At 37.6% G+C, this 25,329-nt stretch overlaps 1 protein-coding gene across 6 annotated transcripts in view; it reads right to left on the minus strand.

Moving 5' to 3' along the window:
• Nucleotides 1–25,329, minus strand: part of LOC122090908 (putative ion channel POLLUX-like 2) — a 54,958-nt gene that overhangs the window by 18,032 nt on the left and 11,597 nt on the right. For all 6 annotated transcript variants that reach the window (XM_042660672.1, XM_042660670.1, XM_042660669.1 and 3 more), the window contains 10 exons: nucleotides 21,305–21,376; nucleotides 17,315–17,390; nucleotides 17,091–17,189; nucleotides 16,840–16,994; nucleotides 16,616–16,720; nucleotides 14,766–14,852; nucleotides 7,629–7,713; nucleotides 7,385–7,532; nucleotides 1,755–1,831; nucleotides 1,587–1,667 (listed from right to left, as the gene is read on the minus strand). In XM_042660672.1, coding sequence (XP_042516606.1) covers nucleotides 1,587–1,667; nucleotides 1,755–1,831; nucleotides 7,385–7,532; nucleotides 7,629–7,713; nucleotides 14,766–14,852; nucleotides 16,616–16,720; nucleotides 16,840–16,994; nucleotides 17,091–17,189; nucleotides 17,315–17,390; nucleotides 21,305–21,376 — 985 coding nt within the window. The remainder of the gene's footprint in view (nucleotides 1–1,586; nucleotides 1,668–1,754; nucleotides 1,832–7,384; nucleotides 7,533–7,628; nucleotides 7,714–14,765; nucleotides 14,853–16,615; nucleotides 16,721–16,839; nucleotides 16,995–17,090; nucleotides 17,190–17,314; nucleotides 17,391–21,304; nucleotides 21,377–25,329) is intronic.

Genomic DNA, 25,329 nt, shown 5'->3' on the forward strand with positions numbered 1-25,329 from the left:
TAAAGCAGGTTCTTAGTGGCTGCCTTTCCTTGTATTTTATTTCTTCTATTTCTCAATACAATACACTTACCTATCAAGAAAAAAAAAAAAAACCATTGTCCCAGAGGCTCCCAGGCTTCCTGGGAAATCTTCATAACCACTCCTCAGCCATGATACATTCATTCCACTAGTGTGGACAAGGTTCAAGTAATTGAAATCGGCAAAGACATTGGCCTCTACAGACTCCAAATCAGCTGGAATAAACCTGAACCTTAGAAATCCAGTATGAATCAGCTGATTCGAATTGACCCGAATTAGAATTGGACCCAGCCGATTCCGATCCGGTTCAACTAGAATTGATGATCCTATTCTGTTTCCTCAAACCGTGAGTATATTTCTCACTGTATGAACACCTTCATGAATAAGATTTGGACACAATTTTCTGTTTCAAGAATTGATCCCTTCCTTATTGCCTGAGCTCCAACAGAAGGTTCCTTTGCAGTCCCTCTTTAAAATATGACACAGATCTCGCCAGAAAGGTTCAAAATATCGGGACCAAAATTTCTGTCTAAATGTGAGAAATTTCAAGGAAACCACGGAAATTTCCCAGTTTGGTAGAAACTTTGGTTTCGACCACCAAAATGTTTTTTTTTTTTTTTTTTGCCTAATTTTTGTGTACGTCCTACTTTAGACATTTCTAACACATTCACACAATTAGTTTCATGAAAAAAACACCTAAAGTCATACTTGTGGTGTTGACCAAAGTTTGCTAATGTATGTTGAGTCGTTGACTGAAACTATACTACATAAGTACATATATAAGTTACTAACTAAAAATGTGAAATACATGACTAAAAGTTTAAAACAAACAAAACATAATGTAAAGGATCCAAAATAAATAATCTAACATAACTATGAGTTATTTCTCAAGTCTCAAGCTCCCCTTTCCTTAGGTAGATTTGATATGAATGTGCAAGATCCAAGCTTAGAACAAAGTTTTCATGGCACAAGGGCACAATCTTGATTGTTTTCTCAAGTTTCCCACTTCACAGAAAAGAAATAAGGGGAGAGGGTCAAAATTTCAAAACAAGAAGGCTTGGTATCCCATTTAAGAAGGCCTTTATAAAGTCTGGTTCAACCAAAGGGTCGAACCCATTGGTCCAATTGAAAATTCTCACATTTCGGTCGAAGCTCCCTTCTTTAGGTAGATTTGCAATGCATGTGCAAGATCCAAGCTTAGAATGAAGATTTTATTGCACAAGGGCAAAATCTTCAATGTTTTCCCAAGTTTCCCACTTCACAGAGAAGAAATAGGGGGAGGGTCGAAATTTCGACATAAGAAGGCTTGGTTTCCATTTAAGATTGGTCTACTAAAAAATTCCCACATTTTGGTCGAAATGTGGGAATTTTTGTCAATATTGGTCGAAACTAGTGACTTTTAGAAGTCACATGGTATTTGGTATCGGAGTCCTAGGATACAATCGAAATGTGGGAAATTTCGACAGAATCAGTCGAAACCTTAAACCATGTCGCCAGGAGCCTTAGATATAAGAGAGTAAAGTCAACAGATTATGAAGAGAAGTTAGATGTTCATTACTATATCAAACCTTATCGGTTTCCGTCAGCACTTCATTGTCATTAGGGTGGAAGTATATCTTCCCTTTCCGATAAAGACCACAAACAACTGCCTGCAAGGACAAATATAGAGAGAAGAAAATTCAGTGCTACAAAGTAGTCTTGTTCATGCAATAGCTACAATTTGAGCAAAGTCTCACCTCTTGAAATCCATGCCTTACACACCTATAGTCTACTCCTGACAAGTTAGGGAAGCTGCAAAGGTTAAATACATTTTCTGCAAAAAAAAAAAAAAAAAAAAAAAAACAATACATAATGAGTACAGAAAGTGATGATGGTAAACAATTGAGACTTAAGTTGACTAAGAAATGGAATCTAACAAAACACTATACAATTATGTGAAAGGTCTTATAGAGTAAAATGGCAGTCATCACAACCAAATCACTAACAAACAACTGTATGAACCAAAAAAATATATCGTGCATCACACGAAATCCCAGAAAATTGTAAATAAAAACCAGGAGCTTAGAGTTCAAAGTAATAAAAGGAATAATGTGAGGGAAGAGAAGAGAAGAGAAGAAAAGAGGAAGAAGGATACTCAAGGGTGTTTGGGATTGAATCAATTTCTCACCCCTATATTTACTAACTTGTGAATACCATGTAAGATTACATCAATACCCCCTCACTAACATAAAAATACCTAGAGAGGTAAAAATAAAAGCTTATTTAACAAAGTACCCACAATATCCTTACTCCAAGAACTCTAACAAATCCCCCTCAAGTTGAAGAACAAATGTCATACATGCCAAACTTGCTTAAGAGGGTACTGAATTGGAGAGAGTTAATTCCTTTGGGGAAGATATCGGCCAATTGGTCGCCTGTCTTCACAAAAGTAGTGCAAATATAGCCAGAGTTGATTTTTTCTTTAATAAAGTGTCGATCAACCTCAATGTATGCAATCGTGTGGGAAAGAGAGAGCTCTTTTCACCTATATTGATTCACTAACATGATAAAGAGGAATTACATACTCCATCCATCCCTAGGGATGTAAAAGGTTAAAAAGGAAAAAATACAATTATCGACAACAAGGAAACAAACCAGTTCCCAAAGTACCCTTATTATATAAACTCTAACACTCCCCTCAAGCTGGAGAATAAATGTCATACATTCCCGGCTTGCACAAATGGGTACTAAACTAGTGAGAGATGAGCCCTTTAGTGAAGATATGTTCCAATTGGATCACTTGTCTTCACAAAAGAAGTGCAATCGTAAGCAGAGTCTATCTTATCCTTGATAAAATGTCGGTTTACTTCAATGTGTTTTCGGTCATGTTGCACAGGATTGTGGCAGCCTTCTTATTACAACAAAGCCACATAGATCCCTCAGTGTCATATCCCAACTATTGGACTAACCGTCTCAACCATAGGAGTTCAAATACTCCATAAGCCATTGCCTTAAAATCTGCCAGTGTACTTGATCTAGCCACAACAAGCTGTTTTTTTACTCCTCCATGTGACCAGATTACAACCCATAAATGTGCAATAGCCCGATGTAGACCGTTTATCAAAAATGGAACCAGCCTAATTGGCATCAGTGTAGCTTTCAACCCTCAAATGGTTGTGCCTGGTATACATCAATCCTTTTCTTGGGGTAGACTTTAAGTACCTAAGGATATGGTACGATATCTCCCCGAAATCGCTGATATTTCGGTTTTTTTTTTTTTTTTACCACAACGAAATGGTAACTGTTATGGCATAGACAGCTGGGTTTTGTCTTTTCGTTCTATTCATTTGTTATTTCCTAAATTATTTGAGTCAATCAAAGGTTCTCAATTGTCTTGTGAAACATGTTAGTTGTCCAAGCATTCCAAAACCAGCTATCCTTTCAGCATGAATAAAACTGATTTTATCTTTCATTTAGTGCATTCTAATGTCTTGGGACCGTCCTCGAGTAATTCTATTTTTGGTATCATTATTTCATTTTATTTATTGATGATTTTTCCCGAACCACATGGGTGTACCTAACAAAAAGTCGAGAAGAGGTTCCTTCAATTGTTCAGACCTTTTACAAAATGGTGGAAACTCAGTTTGGAGTTAATCAAAGTGTTTCATGTTGCCCAAGCACAAGAATATAAAACAAACAGCCTTAGCCATTTCTTGGATGAACATGGGTATTAGTTCATTTTTCTTATCCAAATACACCTCAACAAAATGGTGTATCTGAGAGAGAAAAAAAAAATCGTCAAGAAGATCTTTACTTTTGGGGATGAATGTTCCTAAGACATATCGGGGAGTATGTTGTCCTAACTACTACTTACATGATAAACCGAATGCCTACTCCTACTCTTGCTGGAAAATACCCTTTACAACTCCTTAAATTCACATAGATTATTCCCCTTACCTCCCAGAGTGTTTGCATGTGTGGCATTTATTCATGTGTTGGATAATTATCATGACAAATTAGGTCATCAATTGGTGAAGTGTATTTTATTAGGTCATCAATCGGTGAAGTGTGTTTTTCTTGGATATTCTCCCTTTCAAAAGGATATAGATGTTATTGTCCATCCCTAAGAAAAAAGTTTGAGTCCAAAGATGTCTCATTTTTTGAAGATACACTTTTCTTTCTCCAAAAGGCAGATTTGTCGCATCTCCCTCCATAGGAGATTCTCCTCTTCCAATTTTAGGTTGATTCCTTGGTGTCGACTCCATCGGATTCCTCTGTTACTACTTTTATAGATCCTCCACCTATCCAGGTATATACTCAATGATGCGTGTTGCAGATACTCCTACTGCCCCTACTGCTACGACTGATCACCATCCTCTCTCTTCTTCATCTGGTGTAGCTCCCATCCTTTCTTCTAATGGTCTCCTTGTGGCGGTAAGAAAAGGGGTAAGAAATCGCCATTCAATTGAGCATTTTGTTTCTAATCATGCTTTATCCTCTTCCTTGTGATGCCGAACTAGATTCCAATAGACTGAAATCGGATCGCTTAGGGCCCACTTAACACTCAATAAAACAAAGGCAACACCCAATAACAATTGTATTGAAATAAAGCTTCAACTAAATGGTAGAATTGTAATTAAGCTGAAATTATAAAGGGGGTGGCAGAATTGTAAATAACCAGATTAGATAATGAGCTATTTCGGAGATGGGACCTAAAGGGAATTGACGATTATTGGATGGGGATAAATTAGGAAACACAATATGAGTTTAGGACATGAGAGAATTAGAGACAAGGAGAAGGGCATAACTGGAAATCAGAATGCAAAAGAAATAAAGCAAACTCATGACTCTTTCTTCAATCCTGCGTCAGAACCAGAAAAGAGGGCAGCTTTGATACTTTGGATGGAGCTCTCTCACAACAGCATGGATAGACCTTGGGCTTGGAAGGAAGAATCGCAGCTCACAGGTCTTGTGATTCCAGCCGAGGTTCAGCCAAAATAGGAAGTGAAAAGATGGAGTTTCCTCTCTGATATCAGGACTGGCGGAGGGTTTCAGAACCAGATCTGAATCTGGGTTTGATTTCTCAGAACAGAACCAAGTCTTGGATGTAATACTCCAGGTTTTTGATCGCCTGTAGGTAGGAAACCTTCGATCAAGGTCTTGGTCCAAGTAGTTCAAGAATGAAGGAGGTCGACCCACTTATTTGGGGCTGCAACCATCACCCAGAAACAGAGAAAGAGAGCAGGAAAGAAAGAAGAAGAAACAAGAGTGGAGAGAAGATTTCAGAGAGTCAGGGAGGGGGAAAACAGCCCACGGCAGCCATGGTTTTCATATCAAATCTCTATTCATCAAAACTTCAAATCTCAAAACTGAGTTCTTCTCTATTACATGACCAATATAAAGGAAAAAATCAAATAATTAATGGAAACTACTTGAAAATGTAAACTAATCTAAAATTAGAAACTAACTAATACAAAATAAATTGTTTCTAAATCCAAAGAGAATCATATCAAAAGATTTTTTTTTCTCTAAGTCCGTCGTGCAACTGCATCACCTTGAAGGGTTTTCTTGCATCTATTTCTTCTGCTAAAATTCTTTCCAAGGTTTCTGATGAATTGGCTGATCTTAGTGGAAAGAGGCAATGGATAGTGAGATGGATGATCTAAAAAACAGCATAAATGGTCTATTACTCTCATGCCTGATAGTATCAATGTTGTTGGCTGCCGGTGAGTGTTCACTGTAAAACATCATTCTAACAGCTCTATAGAAAGGTATAAATCTCGTTGGTTGCACTGGGCTTTACCCAAATTGAAGGTGCTGACTATCCGGAGACATTTGCTCCCATTGCAAAACTTAATTCAGTCCCAGTTCTTTTGTATATTGCTGTCCATAAGTCATGGCCATTATATTAGTTAGATATGAAGAATGCCTTTCTTTAGGGTCATTTATTGCGCCCTCACTGATGCGAGTGACTGGACACCACATCTCGATAACCCTGCGGAGCGAAATCCTGGCTGGCTCTGAAGTTTCAAAGAAAGGATACATTGGTTTGGAGCCTTGTTAGGGCTCATTAGAATCCCATTCCTAAGAAATCCTATGATTCATGCCTCCGTCGGAAGGGGCTATCGAACTGTCCAAAGCAAGCATTAGAAGTTAGTGCTCTGACTTCATAAGCTTCTGCGTGCTTGCTTAAGTGAGATTTTTCAGATTTTTAGTTTTTTTTTTTTTTTTTTTTTTTTTTTTTTTTTTACCAAAAGTTTGTATAAGGAAGGGCTCTAAATATTTGACTCCTACGACAAGTAGATTTTTCAGTCCATAAAGGTAAAATATTTCCAGCCCTATAGTGTATTTCGATCAATACCTCCCCCTATAATACTGCATTGATGTTCCTGCTGGCAATGGTTGTTGTTTCTAGAAGGAAATTTATGGACTCGAGCAATCATCCCATTCATGGTTTGAAAAGCTCAGTGATGCTTTGTTTCAGTTCAGTATTCAGCGCAATGCTTTTGATTATTTAATATTCTTTGTCAGGACAGCATGCAGTACTACAATGCTTCTTGTTTATATTGATGACATAATCTTAATTAGAGATAATGCAGAGCACATCATAAAGATAAAATCCTTTTTGGCCAATAAGTTTAAAATTAAATATTTGGCATCCCTGAAGTATTTTTTAGGTATTAAAGTTTCTCGCTCAACTAAGGGCATTGTTATCTCCCAAAGGAAGTACGTTCTTGACCTTCTGGATGAAACAGGATTTCTTGGAGCAAACCCTGTTCCCACTCCTATTGAGGCAAATCATCGTCTTCATGATACTATCTCACCTTCGTTGCACAAGAAAAAGACTTATTAGAGACTGGTTGGCAAGCTTTTGTATCTCACTGTTACTAGGCCGGACATTTCAGTCAGTTTATCAAGACTCCTTGAGTCCAATCATTATGATCCAGTGCTTCAGTGCCTATCTAGTCGAAATCTCAAACCTTGGTCAAATCTAGACCTGGCCCAGCCCATGAGCCAGCACTATACTCTTTCTCACCTCCCTTCTATACTAAATGAAAATTAGATAGCAAGTATGAGAGAGAAAATCAGTAGGAGATGATGCAATTGCAAGCCAGAGAACATCATACAAAAAACATAGCTCCACAGTCACAAAGTTTAACAGAATCAATGTCAAGGCTCAAACTGATTGAGAGACACAAATCCAGCTTGGAAATATATGTAACTTTATCTTAAAAAGAGAAAGCACATAAACATAAGAAGAAAAGTCTTTTACATTCAGAAACTTCATTCGGTTATACCTAACAATAAAAGTATATGCATACATAAGTATACGCACACATATTAGAGTAGGACCATAATCATGTCTGATGTGTAAGAGGTAAAATACTCTGATAATTAAGCAAGTGCCTGTAGATCGTTATGAGGCCCTTTTGCCGAGAGCACTGAACAAACAATTTCGATGCAACATTTTCAACTGGCTCCACCTTCAACCCAGAAATTGATTTCAAAAGTTCACATGTATTGGAATTTGAAACCTGTATTCAAATTGTAACACAAATAGGCTTCAACTATATGCACGAGAAATGAATACATGTTTTTGTTTCAACTGAAATAACCCAGAATTAATTTACCTCAACAATTGTAGGAACAGAAGCAATATTTGGAAGAGGTTGAAGGGCTAATACAGAGAGAAATGCATCTGTATCAACTTCATACCTGATTGATTGTTCAAAACTCTCAAATCAATCACTCTAAAAAAACTATAAATGTTTTCTCTGAAAAAAAAAAAAACTTTAAAAGACAAATGATGAAAGGTCATAAGTTGAGAACACCAAGAATCGGCAAAAAGATGATACAAGGTAATGTACTAGGACCCCATTAGTATGAAAATTGATTAAAAAAGGGCGTACCAGTGCACGAGGCTCCCGCCACTATGGGGTCTGGGGCCATAATGTACACAGCCTTACCCCCTCTTTGTGGAGAGGCTGTTTCCTGACTCAAACCCATGACCATTTGGCCACAATGGAGCAACCTTACCATCACACCAAGGTCCACCCTCTACGAAAACTGATTAATGTATAGATATCATGGTCCCATTTGACTTGTCACCATTCAAATAGTTGCTTTCTTCCTTGGTGGAGGGGGAATGCAGGATGCTGATTAGATGTCTGAATCAATGTTTTTGGCAGTATCTTCAAAGCTTATAGGCTTTCTTGTTTATCCTCTTATCTATTTTCCGGTTAAACATTAATGATTCAAATAAAAGCATACATTATGAACTCCCCATTTATGGATCTTACAGACCAAGCCATGAGATCATCACAACACCTAGTTGGAGGAAACAAAAAGAATCAAGGAGCAGATAAGGCAACATCAATCCCAAAACAAAGTTTACGTATACGAATCTTGGTACATCTTTTCCCTTTTTCCCCTCCTTTTCCTCTAGTAAAGCTTTGAGCTACTAAGATCAATTATTCAAGGTTCAATAGGATATACATCAAGAAAATGTAAACCTATATTAAATCATTAATTTCTATATCAGTGAAGGAAGAACATCATCTAGCAACTCGCCATTAGATTGATTCAGTGCTGCACATGTGGCTAGTGTATAAGCCATTTTGTTAGTTGAAAGCATAGTTCAATATTTCAATTTCGAACATAAGTCAAAACCGAAATATTTCGGTTCTCGAACGAAATTCAACCAAAATCTGGTACATTTCGGTTGGCTGTTTAAGTGGTCAACTAACCATATTTTGGCCCAAAACTTCAGGAAATTCCTATGAAGCGTCTCTAAACATATTTGAACTTTATATTGTAAAAAAAAAAACAGCCAAAATGGTAGTTTGGCGTCTCTAAACATATTTGAACTTTTATATTTAGTGCGTGCGATTGCTACGAAAATCACCTTGATTGAAAAGAAACTTATAGACATCAAAACAAAAGATTATTTTACCACTCTCTCTGGTTTTAGAAATGTTTTACCATGACAAGATTTATAGGATTTTCAGCTTTGAGAAAAACCAAAACCATTTGAAAATTGAAATTGCCCCCATAATCAAAAATCTTAAATTGGGGGGTTGACTTTTTATCCTTTTGAAATTTGAACATTTGACTACGTTTATTGGATTCAAATAAGGGGCCATTTCATAGTTTTTAAGGCGCTGGTAAGGCGACGCCTTACCAGCGCCTAGGCGCTGGTGCGGTCCAGTAGAGGTAAGGCAATCAGCCGACTCAGGAGTAGCGCAAAAGGCGGTCGCCTTTTACACTAAAGCGCTGCAAGGCGTCGCCTTCGACGCCTTATAGCGCCTTAGTGTACAAGGCGACCGCCTTTTGTACTGGCTATTTAAAAATAAAAATAAAAATTGTTTTTCTAAAGATTCTAAATTACATATTATTATTGGGACGTGTATAAAATCTGATGCACATGTGATGCATTGGATCAAAAATCATATAAAAACTAAAAAACCTTTCCATAAAAAAAAAAAAAAAAAAAAAAAACCCAATCAAAAGTTGAAAACCGCGTGCCTCTCTCATTCTCTCTCTCTCTCTCATTCTCTCTGAGTCATTTGCCTCCAAAACTCAAAACCCCAAGCCCCAACGTCCGACGAGGCGACGATCATCCTCCGGCGACTTCTCTTCTCCTCCGACAGACTTCGGCGAGAACCGGCGACATCCGGCGGCATCTCCATCTTCTTCGACAGCCTTCGGCGAGCCTTCGACAGACTTCGACAGCCTTCGGTGAGCCTTCAACAGACTTCGACAGCCATCGGCGGCATCTCCTTCTCCTTCGACGGCCTTCGACAACCTTCGGCGAGCCTTCGGTGACATCCGGCGACACCTTCGACAGACTTCGGCGTCATCTCCTTCGCCGGCAGCATCTCCTTCGACAAACTTCACTTCGATAGCTCTTTGTAAGTTATTTTTTTTTTCTTTCTTTCTTCTTCTTTCTTCTCCCTGCTTGTTCCTTCTGCGTATATTTTTTTATTTTTTTTTTCTTTCTGTGACTGTGTTGGCTGCTGTTGTAACATTATAAGTTAATTTTTTTTTTTTCTTTCTTCTTCTTTCTTCTCCCTGCTTGTTCCTTCTGCGTATATTTTTTTATTTTTTTTTTCTTTCTGTGACTGTGTTGGCTGCTGTTGTAACATTATAAGTTAATTTTTTTTTTTTTCTTTCTTCTTCTTTCTTCTCCCTGCTTGTTCCTTCTGCGTATGATTTTTTTTTTTTTTCTTTCTGTGACTGTGTTGGCTGCTGTTGTAACTTTGTAACTTTGCTGCGTATAAGTGTAGGTTCAGGTTCCACTTATCTATGGAAACAATTGGTGGTAGCAGTGGGGGTGAAAATACAAGTACGGCTGCTACTGCACATTCAACGATTGATCCAAGCAAGGATCCGAAAAGGAGAGCTAAGTCAAATGATCCTGGATGGAAATATGGGTATTGGCCTGACATATCTGACAGAAATTGGATTAAATGTACCCTTTGTGGGAAGGATGTCAGGGGAGGAATAAAACGGTTGAAGCAACATCTTATTGGTGGCTATGGAGATGTAGCCAAGTGTGTGAAAACAACTGAAGCAATTGCTAAAGAGATGAGAGATGCAATATTGAAGAACCAGAGGAAGAGGAACTTTGATTGTTTGGATGATTTGGATGTTAGTGATGGACCTACAGAAGTAACCCGTTCACAACATAATATAGTATCTGATTTGGGGGTCTCATTTCCTATCCCTAGCTCTGGGACAACTTCAAGAAGAAATAAAGCTATCATTCAAACACAATCCAAACAACAAGTAAGGGGTCCCATGGATAAGCATGTGAGGAGGACTCCTGAAGAAGTGGTTGCAGAAAGGAGGGATAAAGGTTCATATCAAACAACAATGGAGAACCGAGTAAGAGGAGAAGAAGAAAGAGATAAACTTCGTTCTTATTTTGCAAGGTGGGCTTATGAGAGTGGTGTTCCATTTAATGCTTTAAAGTTGAGGAGTTTTGAGGAATTGGTAGAGGCAATTGGTCAATATGGACCAGGTTTCAAGCCCCCTTCAATTCATGACTATAGGGGGCCTCTATTGAAGTCTGAAAAGGATAAAATTGATGAGTTAAAGGTGAAGTGTCAAGGATATTGGAGGAAACATGGGTGCACACTCATGTCAGATGGGTGGACAGACAAGAGAGGAAGGCACCTAATTAATTTTCTTGTCAATTGTCCGGAGGGGACTTTTTTTTTGGAGTCTGTGGATGCATCTAGCCAATCACAAACAGCTGAAATGTTATTTAAGCTACTTGATAGCAAGGTTGAAGAGATTGGTGAAGATAATGTGGTTCAAGTAGTCTCTGATAATGCTGCCAACTATGTTGCAGCGGGTCGACTACTAATGGAGAAAAGGAAGAGGTTATTTTGGAGTCCATGTGTAGCTCATTGCATAGACCTTATGATGGAGGAAGTAGGCAAATTACGCTCTTACATGTCTGTTATATCGAAGGGCAGGAAATTGACTGCATTCATCTACAGGCACACTCGTCTTCTTGAAGCCATGAGGCAAAAAACAGGAGGAGACTTAGTGAGGGCTGGAGTGACTAGATTTGCCTCTTCCTTTTTAACACTCCAGAGCTTATACAAGCACAGAGAATCTCTGAAAAAATTATTTGTTGATGATGAATGGTCCCGTTCTAAGCTTGCATCTACAGAGGCAGGGAAGAATGCTTCTGAGACTGTGTTTGCTACAACATTCTGGAATGGTGTGATGGATTGTATAAGAGCATCACAGCCTCTTCTTCAACTCTTGAGGATTGTAGATGGTGATGAGTTGCCTGCTATGCCTGAAGTATATATGGCAATACAAGTGGCAAGGAAGAACATCAAAAAAAATTTTGGAGATGATGAAAGGAAATGGAAGAAAATCATAGCGATTGTTGATCACCGTTGTGAGACTATGATGAATGGATCAATATATTTAGCTGCCTTTTTCCTCAATCCAAACAAGTTCTTTAAGGCAATAGAAGATAATCCTGATAATGAGTTGGACTTAGCTCAAAAAGCAAGTGATGCCTTCAATGATGTTCTTGTAAGGTTGGTGCCTGATGAGACCTTGCAAGATAAGATCATTGTCCAGGTTGACAAGTATACCACTGTTCAAGGAAGTTTTGCAAAGGACATGGCGATTAGACAAAGGGACAAGTTGAATCCTAGTAAGTATATTTCCTTTTAAAGTTCTAATTAGTTTAGAACTTAAAATGTTGATTTTTTACTTAACCTATTTTTTTATATTATATATTTATAGTCTCTTGGTGGTCTCGACATTGAAGTACTGCTCCTGACCTTTCAAAGCTTGCATTGCGCATACTTGGCCTTTGTTGCTCATCTTCTGGTTGTGAGCGCAATTGGAGCACATTTGAATTTGTGAGTATTGACTATTGAGTTCTGATTACAATAGTACATGTACTTCACTTAATATGGTTTTATTGAAGATAAGTAGATAACTTCATATTATTAATGTTTTTCAGATTCACACCACGAAGAGGAATAGGTTAGAGCATCAGCGGTTAAATGATCTTGTCTACATTCAATATAATCGCCGACTTCAATCAAGGCTCCAAGAAAGAAAAGAACAATGCAGAAACTACAATCCATTGTTGCTCGATGATCTTAATTGGAGTAGTGAGTGGATGATTGGTGAATCAGAGGATGAATTAGTGCATCCTGAGAATGATATCACTTGGAGAGATGTTGATAGAGCACTTGGAGCATCTTCATCATACCAAGGCCATAATAGACCAAGGAGGGCTCCAGCATCTACCAGTGGAACCAATCTTTGCTATACCCGGCGTGGTAGGAGGGTTGAGCTTGAGGATTTGTCAGATGAAGAAGTGGCTGAGATGAGTGAAGAGGATATTCGTGATGATGAAAACATTGAGGATGATTATGGCATAGCTCCAAATGATGCAAGCCAGCAACAAAATGCAGTTGAAGAAGAAGATTTTAATTTAATTACTGATTTGGATTGAAAGTCTTTGAGTCTTAGAACTTTGACGTATTTTGAGTCTTTAAACTTTAAAGTTTTTTGAGTCCTTGAACTTTTAAGTATTTGACTTTCTTTGTTTACTAAATTCTTAGCATTTTAGTTTATTTTATGTTTTAGCTTCATTGAAGTTTAAAGTTTTTGAGAATGATTAAGAATCCACAGGTTAGTCACTTCTCATCCATTTAATTTGGCATCTCGATTTTTACTTTCGATGTATTTTAATTCTAAGTTCTTAATTACTTCTTTGACAGGAGTAGAAATATAGTGGATGACCTTAGGGCTTAGGCACTCATTATGGCATCATAGAGGTAAGTATAATAAATACTTGTATATTTTATGTCTTTTTTTCTTTATATTTATAATTTTGTTTCATAATTATGTATTTATATTATATGTTAATATGTTATGATGATTGATGATTGAATATTGATGATTCATGATTGAATATTGATGATTGATGATTGATGATTGATGATTGATGATGAATTGATGATGAACTTAGTTTATTCACTTTATTGATTTGTTTTCTTGATGAATATCTTACATTGGTATGAATATAAACATTTAATATTTATTTAGCATATGAGTAATAGGATTTAACTAGTATTTGAGTCAAATAGATTGGTTTTATAAAAAAAAGTACACAAGAACGCTTTAGTCAATAAGGCGACGCTTTATGCCCGCCTTATTGCTAAGGCGCTCCGACAGGCCCTCAAACGCCTTAGTCGCACCAGCGCTTTAAAAACTATGGGCCATTTTCTTATTTATGGAAAATATCTTAAGTACATCATTTGTATTTACTTAAAGGACGTTTTGCATAATAAGTACCAAACCAACACTTGGCATAGATCGGTTCCAAACCAGGTTCAGCTCACTAGCAAAAGTGGGCCAATGCCACAAGTGTCATTTTGGGTTTTCTTTTGTGAAAATAATTAATGGATTAGATTTAAAAGGTCAAAAATAGGTAGCAAACAAAAAATCAGGGCCAAAATACACTTTCAAGGCCTCAAAACCAAGGTTTCAAGTTGGCCCAGAAAAAGTACCAGGTTTCAACCCATATCTCAGTTTCGAGCTTGGTCGAAACCGGCCTCGAGATCAAGTTCTCAATCCTTGTTTACAACACCAACAGATGGTCCTCATGTTCACTGAAGTTGTGCACAACCCCATTAAATAGTGCCTACCACCAAGTCAACAACTAGACAATGACATCTATCCTTGGATGGTTGAACGCAACAACATTAATCATGTAGTTTTGCAGAAGGCTTTGATGATCATGATGAAATCTTCTATAAATAGTTCAAATAAATCTAAGAAAGGACATACACAAAGAGAAGTAATCATCAGTGACTTCAGTTTTTCACACATTTCACAGTCAATCGGAATCCAAGCAGTGTAAAACAATGAAATATATGTTACAATCAGACATGATTGAACATAATGATCATCAAAGAATAATTCAACCCTCAGGTTCGTATATAGGGAATCAAAGATTGATGTTGGGGAGTTGGGTGAATAGGGAAAAAAAACATGGGGGAAGACACATCTGAGAAATCTGTTTGTTAGGATGAACTTCATGTGGCGTGACACATGAATATCAAACAGCAAAACTTTTATCTCAACTAAAAACAATCAAGCACCACCACCTCCCTCCAAGACAGCAGTCTATAAATAAAATAGCGACTTCCACATATTCTAGATCTCAGAGTCTTCAAATAAATGAAAAAAATTCCAGAAAGTAGAACAAATCCAACCTGTCTGCCTTTGTCGGCAATATAATTATAGAACGTGCCTTACTGGCTGCTGCTCTTTCAAAGGATTTTGTCAGGCTTAGACTGCAACTGTAGAAGTAAATGTGCAAAATGCATGATAAAAATTTCCAAAATCATAAAATAAATAACAAATGGAGAATGGAGATTAAAGTTACTCAATTTAAAACCAAAATTATATTTCATATCCTCCATTGAGTTGAAACCACATTAAAATAGGAACTGAAGTCACGTACTCAAGTCATAACCCAGAATACTTAAAGATGAAACCAAGGATGTGTTTCTTGCTTTGTTAGGCTAGCTACAATGAATTGTTTGAGATAGTGATAAAGAAAAATACCATGAAATGAGAGTACTAGAAAATCAGTTTGAATTTATACAAGGAAGACTGCCAACTGAAGCTTAAATTGATGGAAAAAGTTAATGAGAAGAAAGATTTTCCTCAATCACAAAGCTAGAATATTACAAATTCAGTTTCGGATTATGCCAAGAAGATAAACTACAATGGAAAAGCTTAAAGAGAAATAAATTCATTACCAAGAAGAAGAATATACAGGGAAAAAAGGAGGAGGCGGAGAACAAACCGATAAGGGACAACCCTGAAGCAACGTGGAGGGGTGACAAGACTAAGCCAAAAGGCTACCAACCAAAAGGGGGCAAAAAGCAACTAAGGGGGGGTTTAGGGGGAGAGAATGGTAGCTTGTTTTGGGAAAAGGTGGATTTCAAAGTTATACTCACATTAGAGCAACTGTGTACGAGAAAATCGCATTTTCAGTCATATTAAGTCTTTAATCAGTATTAGCATTATGCGAAAGCATTTCCTATTCCTAATCAGAGCTGGCAATAAGTGCTGCACAAGTGTGGAAGAGAAGTAATTAACAGTTCTTCCCGTTATTCACCAGAAAAAAAAAAAAGAGTTCTTCCTGCCCCGCAAGGCCAAGCACTCTTCACTTTCTTCCACTGGAGTCTGGAGTACATTGAGTGGTAGCAATTGGAGATAAGCATGTTTGGAGGTTTATTCCTCTATCTTACAAGAAACATCATAGCATTTTCCTTTTGCATTTTTTTGTTTTTTCGAGTCATTATTTGGATCTATTCCCATCACTTTTCTTTTATCACTCTCTGAGATTAGTGTGATTTTGAATCCATTTGAAAGCTTATTGAGTCACATTCCCAGAGAGATCAAGACGTTGCGAGTTTGAGATGATCCAGGAAAGTTATGTCAGGCTGTGGGGTGGCATCCCTATTTAGGGAACTTTAATTTAATTAGGAGTTTGAGCCTTACTCTAAAGTTGTTATCGATTGTGGGAAAGGGATTAAGAACCCATAAGAGCTGTTGAATTTTCATGGGATTAAGAACCCATAAAAGCTGTTGAATTTTCATGAGTCGAGTAACTACGTTTGAGTCTCCAGTCCGAAATAAGAAAAACAATTTTAGGGTTTCATAAAAGAAAGCCGCACTATACTCTATTTTCGCCAGGGGTTCGAGCTTTATTTTCACACACGCACCAAGCAAGGCAAGCTGTGTCAGATGGATTTTTTATCCATTAAAAAAAAAAAAAAAAATTTTAGCACATGGCTGCAAATAGGATCATGGAAGTTCTTTGCGGTTCTTGAAGTGAATTTTTCAGCAACCATCTAAAGCTGGGATCAGATATTGCCTGCCTTCGAAAAAGACAAACCACCTCTCCTTACAGCTCCTGACCCCTTCAGTTTCGTTGCTCTCTTTTAGTTCAGGAGAAAAAAATTGAATGGTCCAGTAGTACTGAAAAAGTGATGTTTTTCCAAATAAGGTATTAGCATATTTGTGGAAAGAAATAGACCGGATATCTAACCTCTTTGTAAGGACATCAATATGGTTAAGATCTTTGGCAATATTGTCTGCAATATTGTCCATCTGCTTCCTTGGAAGGTCAGACAAAAGAAGAATTCTCTGCCTCCTGTAAAATATAAAAACAAGGAATTAAGAATCCAAGACAACAAAACTGTAGGATGTCTGAAATTTGTCAAATTCACTGTACTAATGAGAGCTCTAAATGATAACTAAAGCAGCAGTCACCTAGCTGTAGCAGTACCAAGGCGGACTGCAAACTCATGATACTTATTTAACTGCTTCAGTATAAAGCTCAGATGGCTGTTTACTCCACAAATGATAATATGATCAGCCTCCATAACTTGTACTTGTGCTCCTTCTCTGATCTTTTGCATATTATTCTGTTCAGATGTTAGTCACAATTCATGAGGATGTCATTCTCAAAGATTAAGCTTTTAAAGTTTCCTTGTTTCAGCAAATATATCAAATTAACTTACCCTAAACTGTTCTGTCATCGTGCCCAATAAGCGGGAGTAAAATAATATGCCCCATAGAGCAAGCACAAAACCAAGTACGCGTTCAACACGTGTTCTTTGCTGCAGTGCAACATGAGAATAGTTTTGGAATTGTGACTGGCATCATTATCCCACCATAAATTTAAAATACAAAAGCAAGATCTTCATGAAGCATCAACTTTAGTTAGTATGAGACGGTGACATACTCTTAAGTGAGTAGATGATGAACAAAGGCATGCCCAGGCTTCCCAAAAGCATTCCTCTAGAGATTGTGTGCTACCCCTGAAATATCAAACACAACATGCATCTTAATAAGACAGTTAAAATTAAAAATAAAACAAGATTGAAAGAAAAATCAGATGACATTTCATTACAACACGCAGATCTTTCAAAAAAAAATTTGCATTGGCAGCAAGAATGGGTGACAGAAGCATTTAAAATTGTTAAACCATTAATAGATATACTTATTAAGACAGAAAGTATGGAAATCTAGAGGGAATAGAGCAACCAATCAAGATAATTAACCTCAATTAGAAAAAATATTTGAAAGTTTTACCAATATGAAGAGTGACAAACTGAAAATGAAAATAGTGATTTTTAAAAAAGAGGATGTGGAGACCACATGGCTGCTAGGACAGCAGTATGGACTGCTGCAACCTTAAGCAACCTTAAGCAAGGAAGTTATTGGGTGTCCTACAGATGAGTGTTCCTTTCTCTCTTTACACTTACAAGAATATGGGTCTGAAGTACTCTTTTGAGACATATATCACCAACAGTGTGTCATCTACTTCCCTCTACCTAATTTTCAAAAGAAAAAATAGCCCTCTATCTAAAGTGGGTCCTTGGTGCTCTTTTGAGATATATGTCACTGAAAGTGTATTATCCAACTTCCCTCAACCTAATTTTTCCCTAAAAAAGAAAAAAGGGTGGGGGTGTGGGGGTGGGGGTGGGGGTGGGGGGTGAGGGGGAGGGGGGGAGGTCTTATATTTACAGATTGTTATGGCTATAGCTTGGAATGCAAAATATACAATACTTACAAACAAACATAAACCAATCAGATTAAAATTTCAAAATTGTTCACCAATTGCCGTCCAGTGAAGTTCTGTCAATTCGTCAAACTTCTTTGGACATGCAGGTCTAATCAATTAGAAAAGAACCAACGTTTGGAGAGATCCTGGGATGTCTCTTGAGTTATCCAAAAGCAGCCTTTATTTTACTCTTCATCCCACGGCCTTTTTTGAAAGCTTGAATAGATGGTCATGATGAAAAGATCATCTACAAGGGAGGAAGCTGCAGTTTTTGCTCCATACCAAAACAAAACAAAAAAAAAAAAAATCTTGTATTAAATCTGCAAAATATGTACCAACTTATAACTTTAAGAAAAGAAAGAAAATGTGATTATGTGTCCTCCCTTGGACAAAAGTAACAATGGTAGAGCAAATTAAAAACCACAACTCTGGAACTATCTAAGAGTAAAAGTTGCCAGAAGAGAAGATCCAGGCAAAAACACACAACTCTAGCAGCAGAAGCTGAGTCCCACACATTGGACATACCCATGTTCTACATCCCTCCCCTATATAACTAACGTAAGAGGTCAACATATTCCTCTACTGTGAATAAACCTTTGGCTTCCTTCTTCTGTACCCCTGAATCTTCTGATGTAGTCAAAATTACAACTGTCAAATTTTTCAACAAGGCTTGCACAGACCATGATTACCCTTTCCAAAAGATCCCTCCATAATTATGGTCCCACAATAGGATCATTAACAACATCAAAATCAAGCACAGTGATAAACAAGCATATCTTTTGAATACAGAATATAAAGCCTTGGCTGAGATATAAGGATTATGTGCGTGATCTCATTCAGGTATTTTTTTAGTTTTCTCCAACCACAAGAATTCTTTCTTTGTGAAGTATGAACCTCAGTTTCATTGCTTATGATTTATATCCTCTTCCCTCTTCTTTCTTCTTGCTGTCCAACTTTAGTGCTGCTAAAGTATCCCCACCCCACCAAAAAAAAAAACCTTGAAAGTGCTGCTAGAAACATCAAACCAAGTAAGTACCCCTCTTATTCCTAACATAGTTCCTCAACCTCTAGCCTGACCCCTAGCCAGCTCATCGGACCATGCTACAGCCCCCATGGCCACAGATTTTATATTTTCCACCAAAACCTTTTCAATCTGTCCCATCCATCAAGCTTCTTTACTCTTTACTGTTTTGATGGGGGACCTTAAGGAAGAAAGGGAATGTCAGAGTAAAGAAGGGGAAGGGAGTGAATCACACAATCAAACATTGCACAAATCCAACCAATTTCATTCAATAATCAAATCACTCTCCATGTCCATATGTTACAGCCAATATATAGAAAAGACAGACATGAAATTAGAAACTCTACTAACATAGTATCTAGCCTAAACTAGGAAGCAACCATAAAAGAAAACTAATGCTATGAAATAAATACTAAATCCTACATTCAAATCTGGAAAATAAAAGGCATGAAATAAAGACAAAATAAGCTACTAATAAGCTACTAATTAATTCCAACCCTTGTTGGACCAAAACCCTGGGCTGGACAGGTTCTTCTTGGCTCTTGGCTTCCAAAGCCGGCCATATTGATCCAACCAGGTAAGTGCAGATGTATCTGCAACAACTCTCCTCCTCTAAAAAGAACTCGACTCCGTCGAATTAGGAAAAGGACCGAACAGACTATCTGAAGGAATACGATGAATGGGGAACGATCCCACCATCTTCTTGAGCTTAATGTCAGGGAGATCTTTGGCAGGATGAAACTTCATAGTCTTGTTGTCATGCTTGAAAGCATAGGTGGCATAGCCACAATGCTGTACTTTCTTTTCAAACAACCAAGGTCGACCAAGAAGGATATGGCACACCTTCAGAGGGAGGACGTCACATTGGACTATATCCTTAAATCCACCAATAGAGTATGTGACCAAACACTTATCTGTGATCTTGAGATTAGTGTTGTTCACCCAAGCAACCTTGTAGGGATTTGGATATGGCTCTGTCTTCAATCCCATCTTACGAACAACGTCTTCAAAGACAACATTAATGCAACTACCTCCATCAATGACCAAGGTTAACAACTGGTCATTGCACTTCACACGAGTCTAGAAAATACTACTGTAGCGCCAATCTTTAGTGTCAGTGACTTTCTGAGTGGTCAACACAAGAAGGATATGGCACAACTTCAAAGGGAGGACGTCACATTGGATTGTATCCTTAAATCCACCAACAGAGTATGTGTCTATGTGACCAAACACTTATCTGTGATCTTGAGATTAGTGTTGTTCACCCAAGCAACCTTGTAGGGATTTGGATGTGGCTCTGTCTTCAATCCCAGCTTACGAACAACATCTTCAATAACATAGTATATAGCCTAAACTAGGAAGCAACCATAAAAGGAAACTAATGCAAGGAAATAAATCCTAAATCCTACATTCAAATCTGGAAAATAAAAGGCATGAAATAAAGACAAAATAAGCTACTAATTAAGTCCAACCCTTGTTGGACCAAAACCCTGAGTTGGACCGGTTCTTCTTGGCTCTTGGCTTCCAAAGTCGGTCATGCTGGTCCAACCAAGTAAGTGCAGCAGTATTTGCATCATGTTTACTCTTTACTCTTTACTCCCCCATCTACAGTCCTTCTAACTCCTTCCCTATCGCCACCTCAAAACCTAGTATCACAAGCACGGAACCTGCTATAAAGTCTTATTTCAAACCTCTTTCTTTTGACACATTAAAATTTAATGTTGTCCCTTGAAGTTCTACCCACATATTTTTTATGCTTATTTTGACCATCCCAAGTCCTAACTACCAAATCCAGTTATTTTAGAATTATTTGAGTAAGGACCTACATCATTTAGTCTTCAAATCCTTTTGCATTCTTTGCATCGAGCTATTGGAGCTTTTAGATCTTCAAAATCATGTATATGATCTTTCAGTATTCGTGCATTCTCACAACTTTACAAGGAAATTTCCAAACTACAACTAAAAGTTCCAGAGGACATCAAATTATATCTAAGGAGAAAAAAGGACAGAAGGCTGATATACAACGCCACCACCAACCCTCAACGATCAGGGACCCCAAGAGAGGCATCATATATTTTTTCTACATTTAACATTTTAAATACAGGATTATACTCCAGAAGTGGAGATTATAGAAGACTATAGATTACCTGAACTTGAAGAATAAGAGCCCTCCAATGATAACAAATGAGAAGCATGCTACAAAGAGTGCTACAAAGATCCTACAGAACGCCAATTGAAAAAAAAAAGTCAGGTAAGAAAAGTAGAAATTACAAGCATATGAAACATGTATATTCATGTTGTATGCACATTAAGGAAGTCCTTCCACGCCAAGAATATCATCTGTTAGTCGATATGAACTAGAAGAATAAATAAAAAATAAATTCTTTCCTTTTTATTGGGCAGTGGGGGGGGGATTGGAAACAAAAGAAAGAATATATGAAGAAAAGTTATAGCCTATTAAAACAACTCAACTCAATTCAACTAAGCCTTATCCCCATTAAATGGAAAGAGTATACTTTTAGGACTTGAATTATTAATTAAATGCACCCTTTAGAGAATATATATATATATATTATAACAAAAGAAGAAAATTATTTTGTGCTTAACTTAGCATACACCAAAAACTACTAAGACAACATCCACGATAAAACAATTCAAAGTTGCACATTTTCTAACAAATTTATAAATATGTTATAGTTTTCTTTTTTGTAAATAGTGGTTTTAGTTGGGAGTATTGGAACAATTCATGTTAGATTTGAGGTGTTATAATAAAATGATTTGTCAAACAAATGTGAAATGTGAATTTCATTATGTTGCCATGACTAGTGATGTTTTGTGCAACCATTTAAACTAATTTTTTTTTCTTCTTCCATCTCTTTTTCCTTTTGAAAGAAGCAACAACCTTGCACAGATAAAAGGTCAAACCAACATTCCTACTTGAGCTGGGCCATTAATGGGACAAAACTAATTTCCTACTAAGGCAGATCTGCCAGGTGTAGGAGGAAGTCGCATGGCAGTCTTCTTCTAGTTAGAAACTGAGGTCTGAAGTCCGTCAAGGATTAAAATTGTCAGGCACCACCTACAATGGGTCTACAACAAAAATTATTACTCAGAAATAGCAGAAACAACGAAGGATCAATTATCAGGTTTAAGAAATGGAAGATTTTAAGCACCCAATGGTCACCCAGAATCCCATCTCAAAATACTCATGCAAATGCATTGAACAAGAAACTTCCTCTCAAAACAAGCAAATACATCAATCTAATCTAGTAAAATTTTGAAAAGAGTAAAAGAACGATTCTAGGCTTTTAGTTAAACGCAAAACAAGTGTAGAATAGTATGGGAATAATGAAATAGGAAACTGAGGGGTATCATACTATGAAATATTTATAGCAAGATAACAAATAAGAATGACAAAAACATCAATAAACAATCCGCAAGATCTAACAATTGTATCGTTTCTCTAATGCTACTGAATAGAATTCATATATTTGCTAAAAATAATGAAAAAACATGATCCAATAAATTAAAAAACAAAAACAAAAGAAAAAAAAAAAAGAACAAAATATATATATATATATATCAACCTTCTAATAAAATCTACTAGAAAAGGAATGAAGGTCTTGTTGGTGTTATGTGTAGCCAAAGCTTCTTTTGGTGAACCTATTCCCACGGACCATACCTCATGGGAAAAAGTATAAGTAATTACCATATAGAGAAATGGTTAAATTTGTTAAAGAGTTAATAAGGGTACTTTAGGCACATGCCCATTAACTTGTAATGTATTTTTACTGTTTACCTCCCTTGGCTATCCTATATTAGCATGGGGGTAAGGATGTAATTTCCCTTGATTAGCTAAGTGAATCAATATAGGGGAGAGAAGCGTATTCTCTCCAACATGTTCTACCGTCATCTCCTTCTCTTCTTTTTCTTTTCTTCATCTTCTTCTTCTCCCTCATCCTTGTTCCCTTATTACTCTTGAATTCCAACTTGGTATCAGAGCTCCATGGCTTGAGAGATGTCTTACAAATTTCTCTTCCTTATTTTTTCTCTTTGGATGATCGCATTAGAGTAGATTTGGGAGTTGCCCCGATAAATGATAAGCTTCAAGAAAGTTGTTTGAGATGCTATGGACATGTTCAATGTAGCCGTCAAATGCTCCAATAAGTAGGATTGATCTGATCCAGATAGAAGACCCAAAAGAGCTAAGGGCAGGCCAAAAATGACCATAGGAGAGGTTGTGAGGGAAGACATGCATAGTATAGGCCTTGTCCCAACTCCCAAGTATGGCCTTGAATAGAGCGGATTGGAGGGTTTGGACCCTAGTAGCAGACCCCAAATAGTTGTGTACTACTTCACTACTATTTTCTCATCGATTGTTTCCTTCCACTTTCACTTTTCCTTTTCCTTATCCTTGTTTGGATCAATGTACTTTTTATAATTGGAATCCTAGGGCACAAAGAGTTCCAAGAAAGAGGTCGAATCGATTAAAGAAGCATGAGATTGGTCATGAATAAAGACTACAAGATCTCATGTGGTAGGTCTCTCTCTCTCTCTCTCTCTGGGGCTGGGGGGTATGGCTTATGTGAATCGCCCAGGGTGGTCCTCAATTTCCATATGGTCTTCGTCATAAAAGAAAGGAGTTGTTAGAGCACAACTCCTTGTGGACAGCCAGGTACAGCCAATATCAATTTTTCTTGCCTTTTTTGCATTTGGAATGCCATGTGAGATGTTTCCAATTGTGTAATGGTTGTGAACTGTCTCATATGGATCCTCTAAGTAGTCATGAGATGATATTACCCTTTGAAGTACTCCAATGTATTCAAGCCCCTCATTCAAGTACTCTAACATATCAGAAATAGGAGACCATAAACTCTACTATTATGACTTGGCTGATATTCTCTAAGAAGCCTGAGATTGGGAAGAGGTTCATGGGAAAGGAGATTGTCAACGATATTTGGGATATGTTTTCAAGACTTTTAACAGATTAGGTGACTCCAGCAAAGGTTTACCAACTCCTCTAGATTATCATCACAATGAGGCAAGGTGATAGGACCAATTCTGAGTATTATAATATTGTTGTTGGTCTCTAAGAGGAGTATGACCACTATAGGGACCTCCAAGTATCCAATCCAAAGAATTAAGCTAAAGTATAGTAAACACTTGAGAAGAAGTGTGTCCTAATTCTTCTTGGTGGCCTGAACCCAAACTATAAACCAATTTGGGAACAAATCTTGGGTCGGTATCCTCTCCCCTCCTTAGACGAGGTCTGTAGCTACTTGCAAAGTAAAGAGACCCGAAGAGCAGCCCTCGAACCGTTATCATCCCTTAAACGGTCTGCTCTAACTTCTAGCTCACAAAGATTGGCATGGTACTGGCAGAGGCCTAGGGCCACCCCGTGGGGATGGTAGAAATAAGACTCTGATGTGATCATTGTGGGAAATCTGGACACACTAGAGAGAGGTGTTGGGTACTTCATTGTCATTCCCCTTGTATGCATGGTGGCAGGAGAGGGGGAGCTCAAGCACATATTGTGATGGCTGAGATAGACCCTATGGGGTATCCATCTAACCTGCCATCAAATCACAGTTCCCTTTTTAGGGAAGATATTGCAAATTTTCGTAGGGTTATGTCACAACAGGGCCGCTCATCTTCTACATCTACAATGTCAGACTCTTCGGCTTTAGCCTTGCAGGTCTCCACATATGCCCCTTCCACTACTTCTTGAGTCATTGACTTTGGTGCCACGGATTAGGATTGGTATGTCTTAATGTCATGATTCCTATTTTGTTTGTTCTAGTAGGGATAAGGTTAGGGTCGCCAATAGCTCCCTTTCTTCCATTTCGAGTAAGGGCAGTGCCCATTTTGCCCCTTCAATTTCTCTTGACTCTATTCTTCATGTCCCAATTTTTACGAAAAATCTCCTGTCTGTGAGCCACTTAACCATATCCTTGAATTGTTGTCATCTTGTTTTCCCTCTCATTGTATTTTTTAGGATTTGGTGACAAAGAGGATTATTGGCAGTGGACGTGAAGAAAAAGGGCTTTATGTTGTTGAACCCCGCACACCTAATCTGCCCATAGCTCAATCTTATGTGTGTGTGGATGGAGTGACAGTAGTATTGTGGATTCTATGATCAATGCTTAGGCCACCCTTCTTTTAATGTTATGAA

The sequence above is a fragment of the Macadamia integrifolia genome, chromosome 10, assembly GCF_013358625.1.
Source record: "Macadamia integrifolia cultivar HAES 741 chromosome 10, SCU_Mint_v3, whole genome shotgun sequence".
NCBI lineage: Eukaryota > Viridiplantae > Streptophyta > Magnoliopsida > Proteales > Proteaceae > Macadamia > Macadamia integrifolia.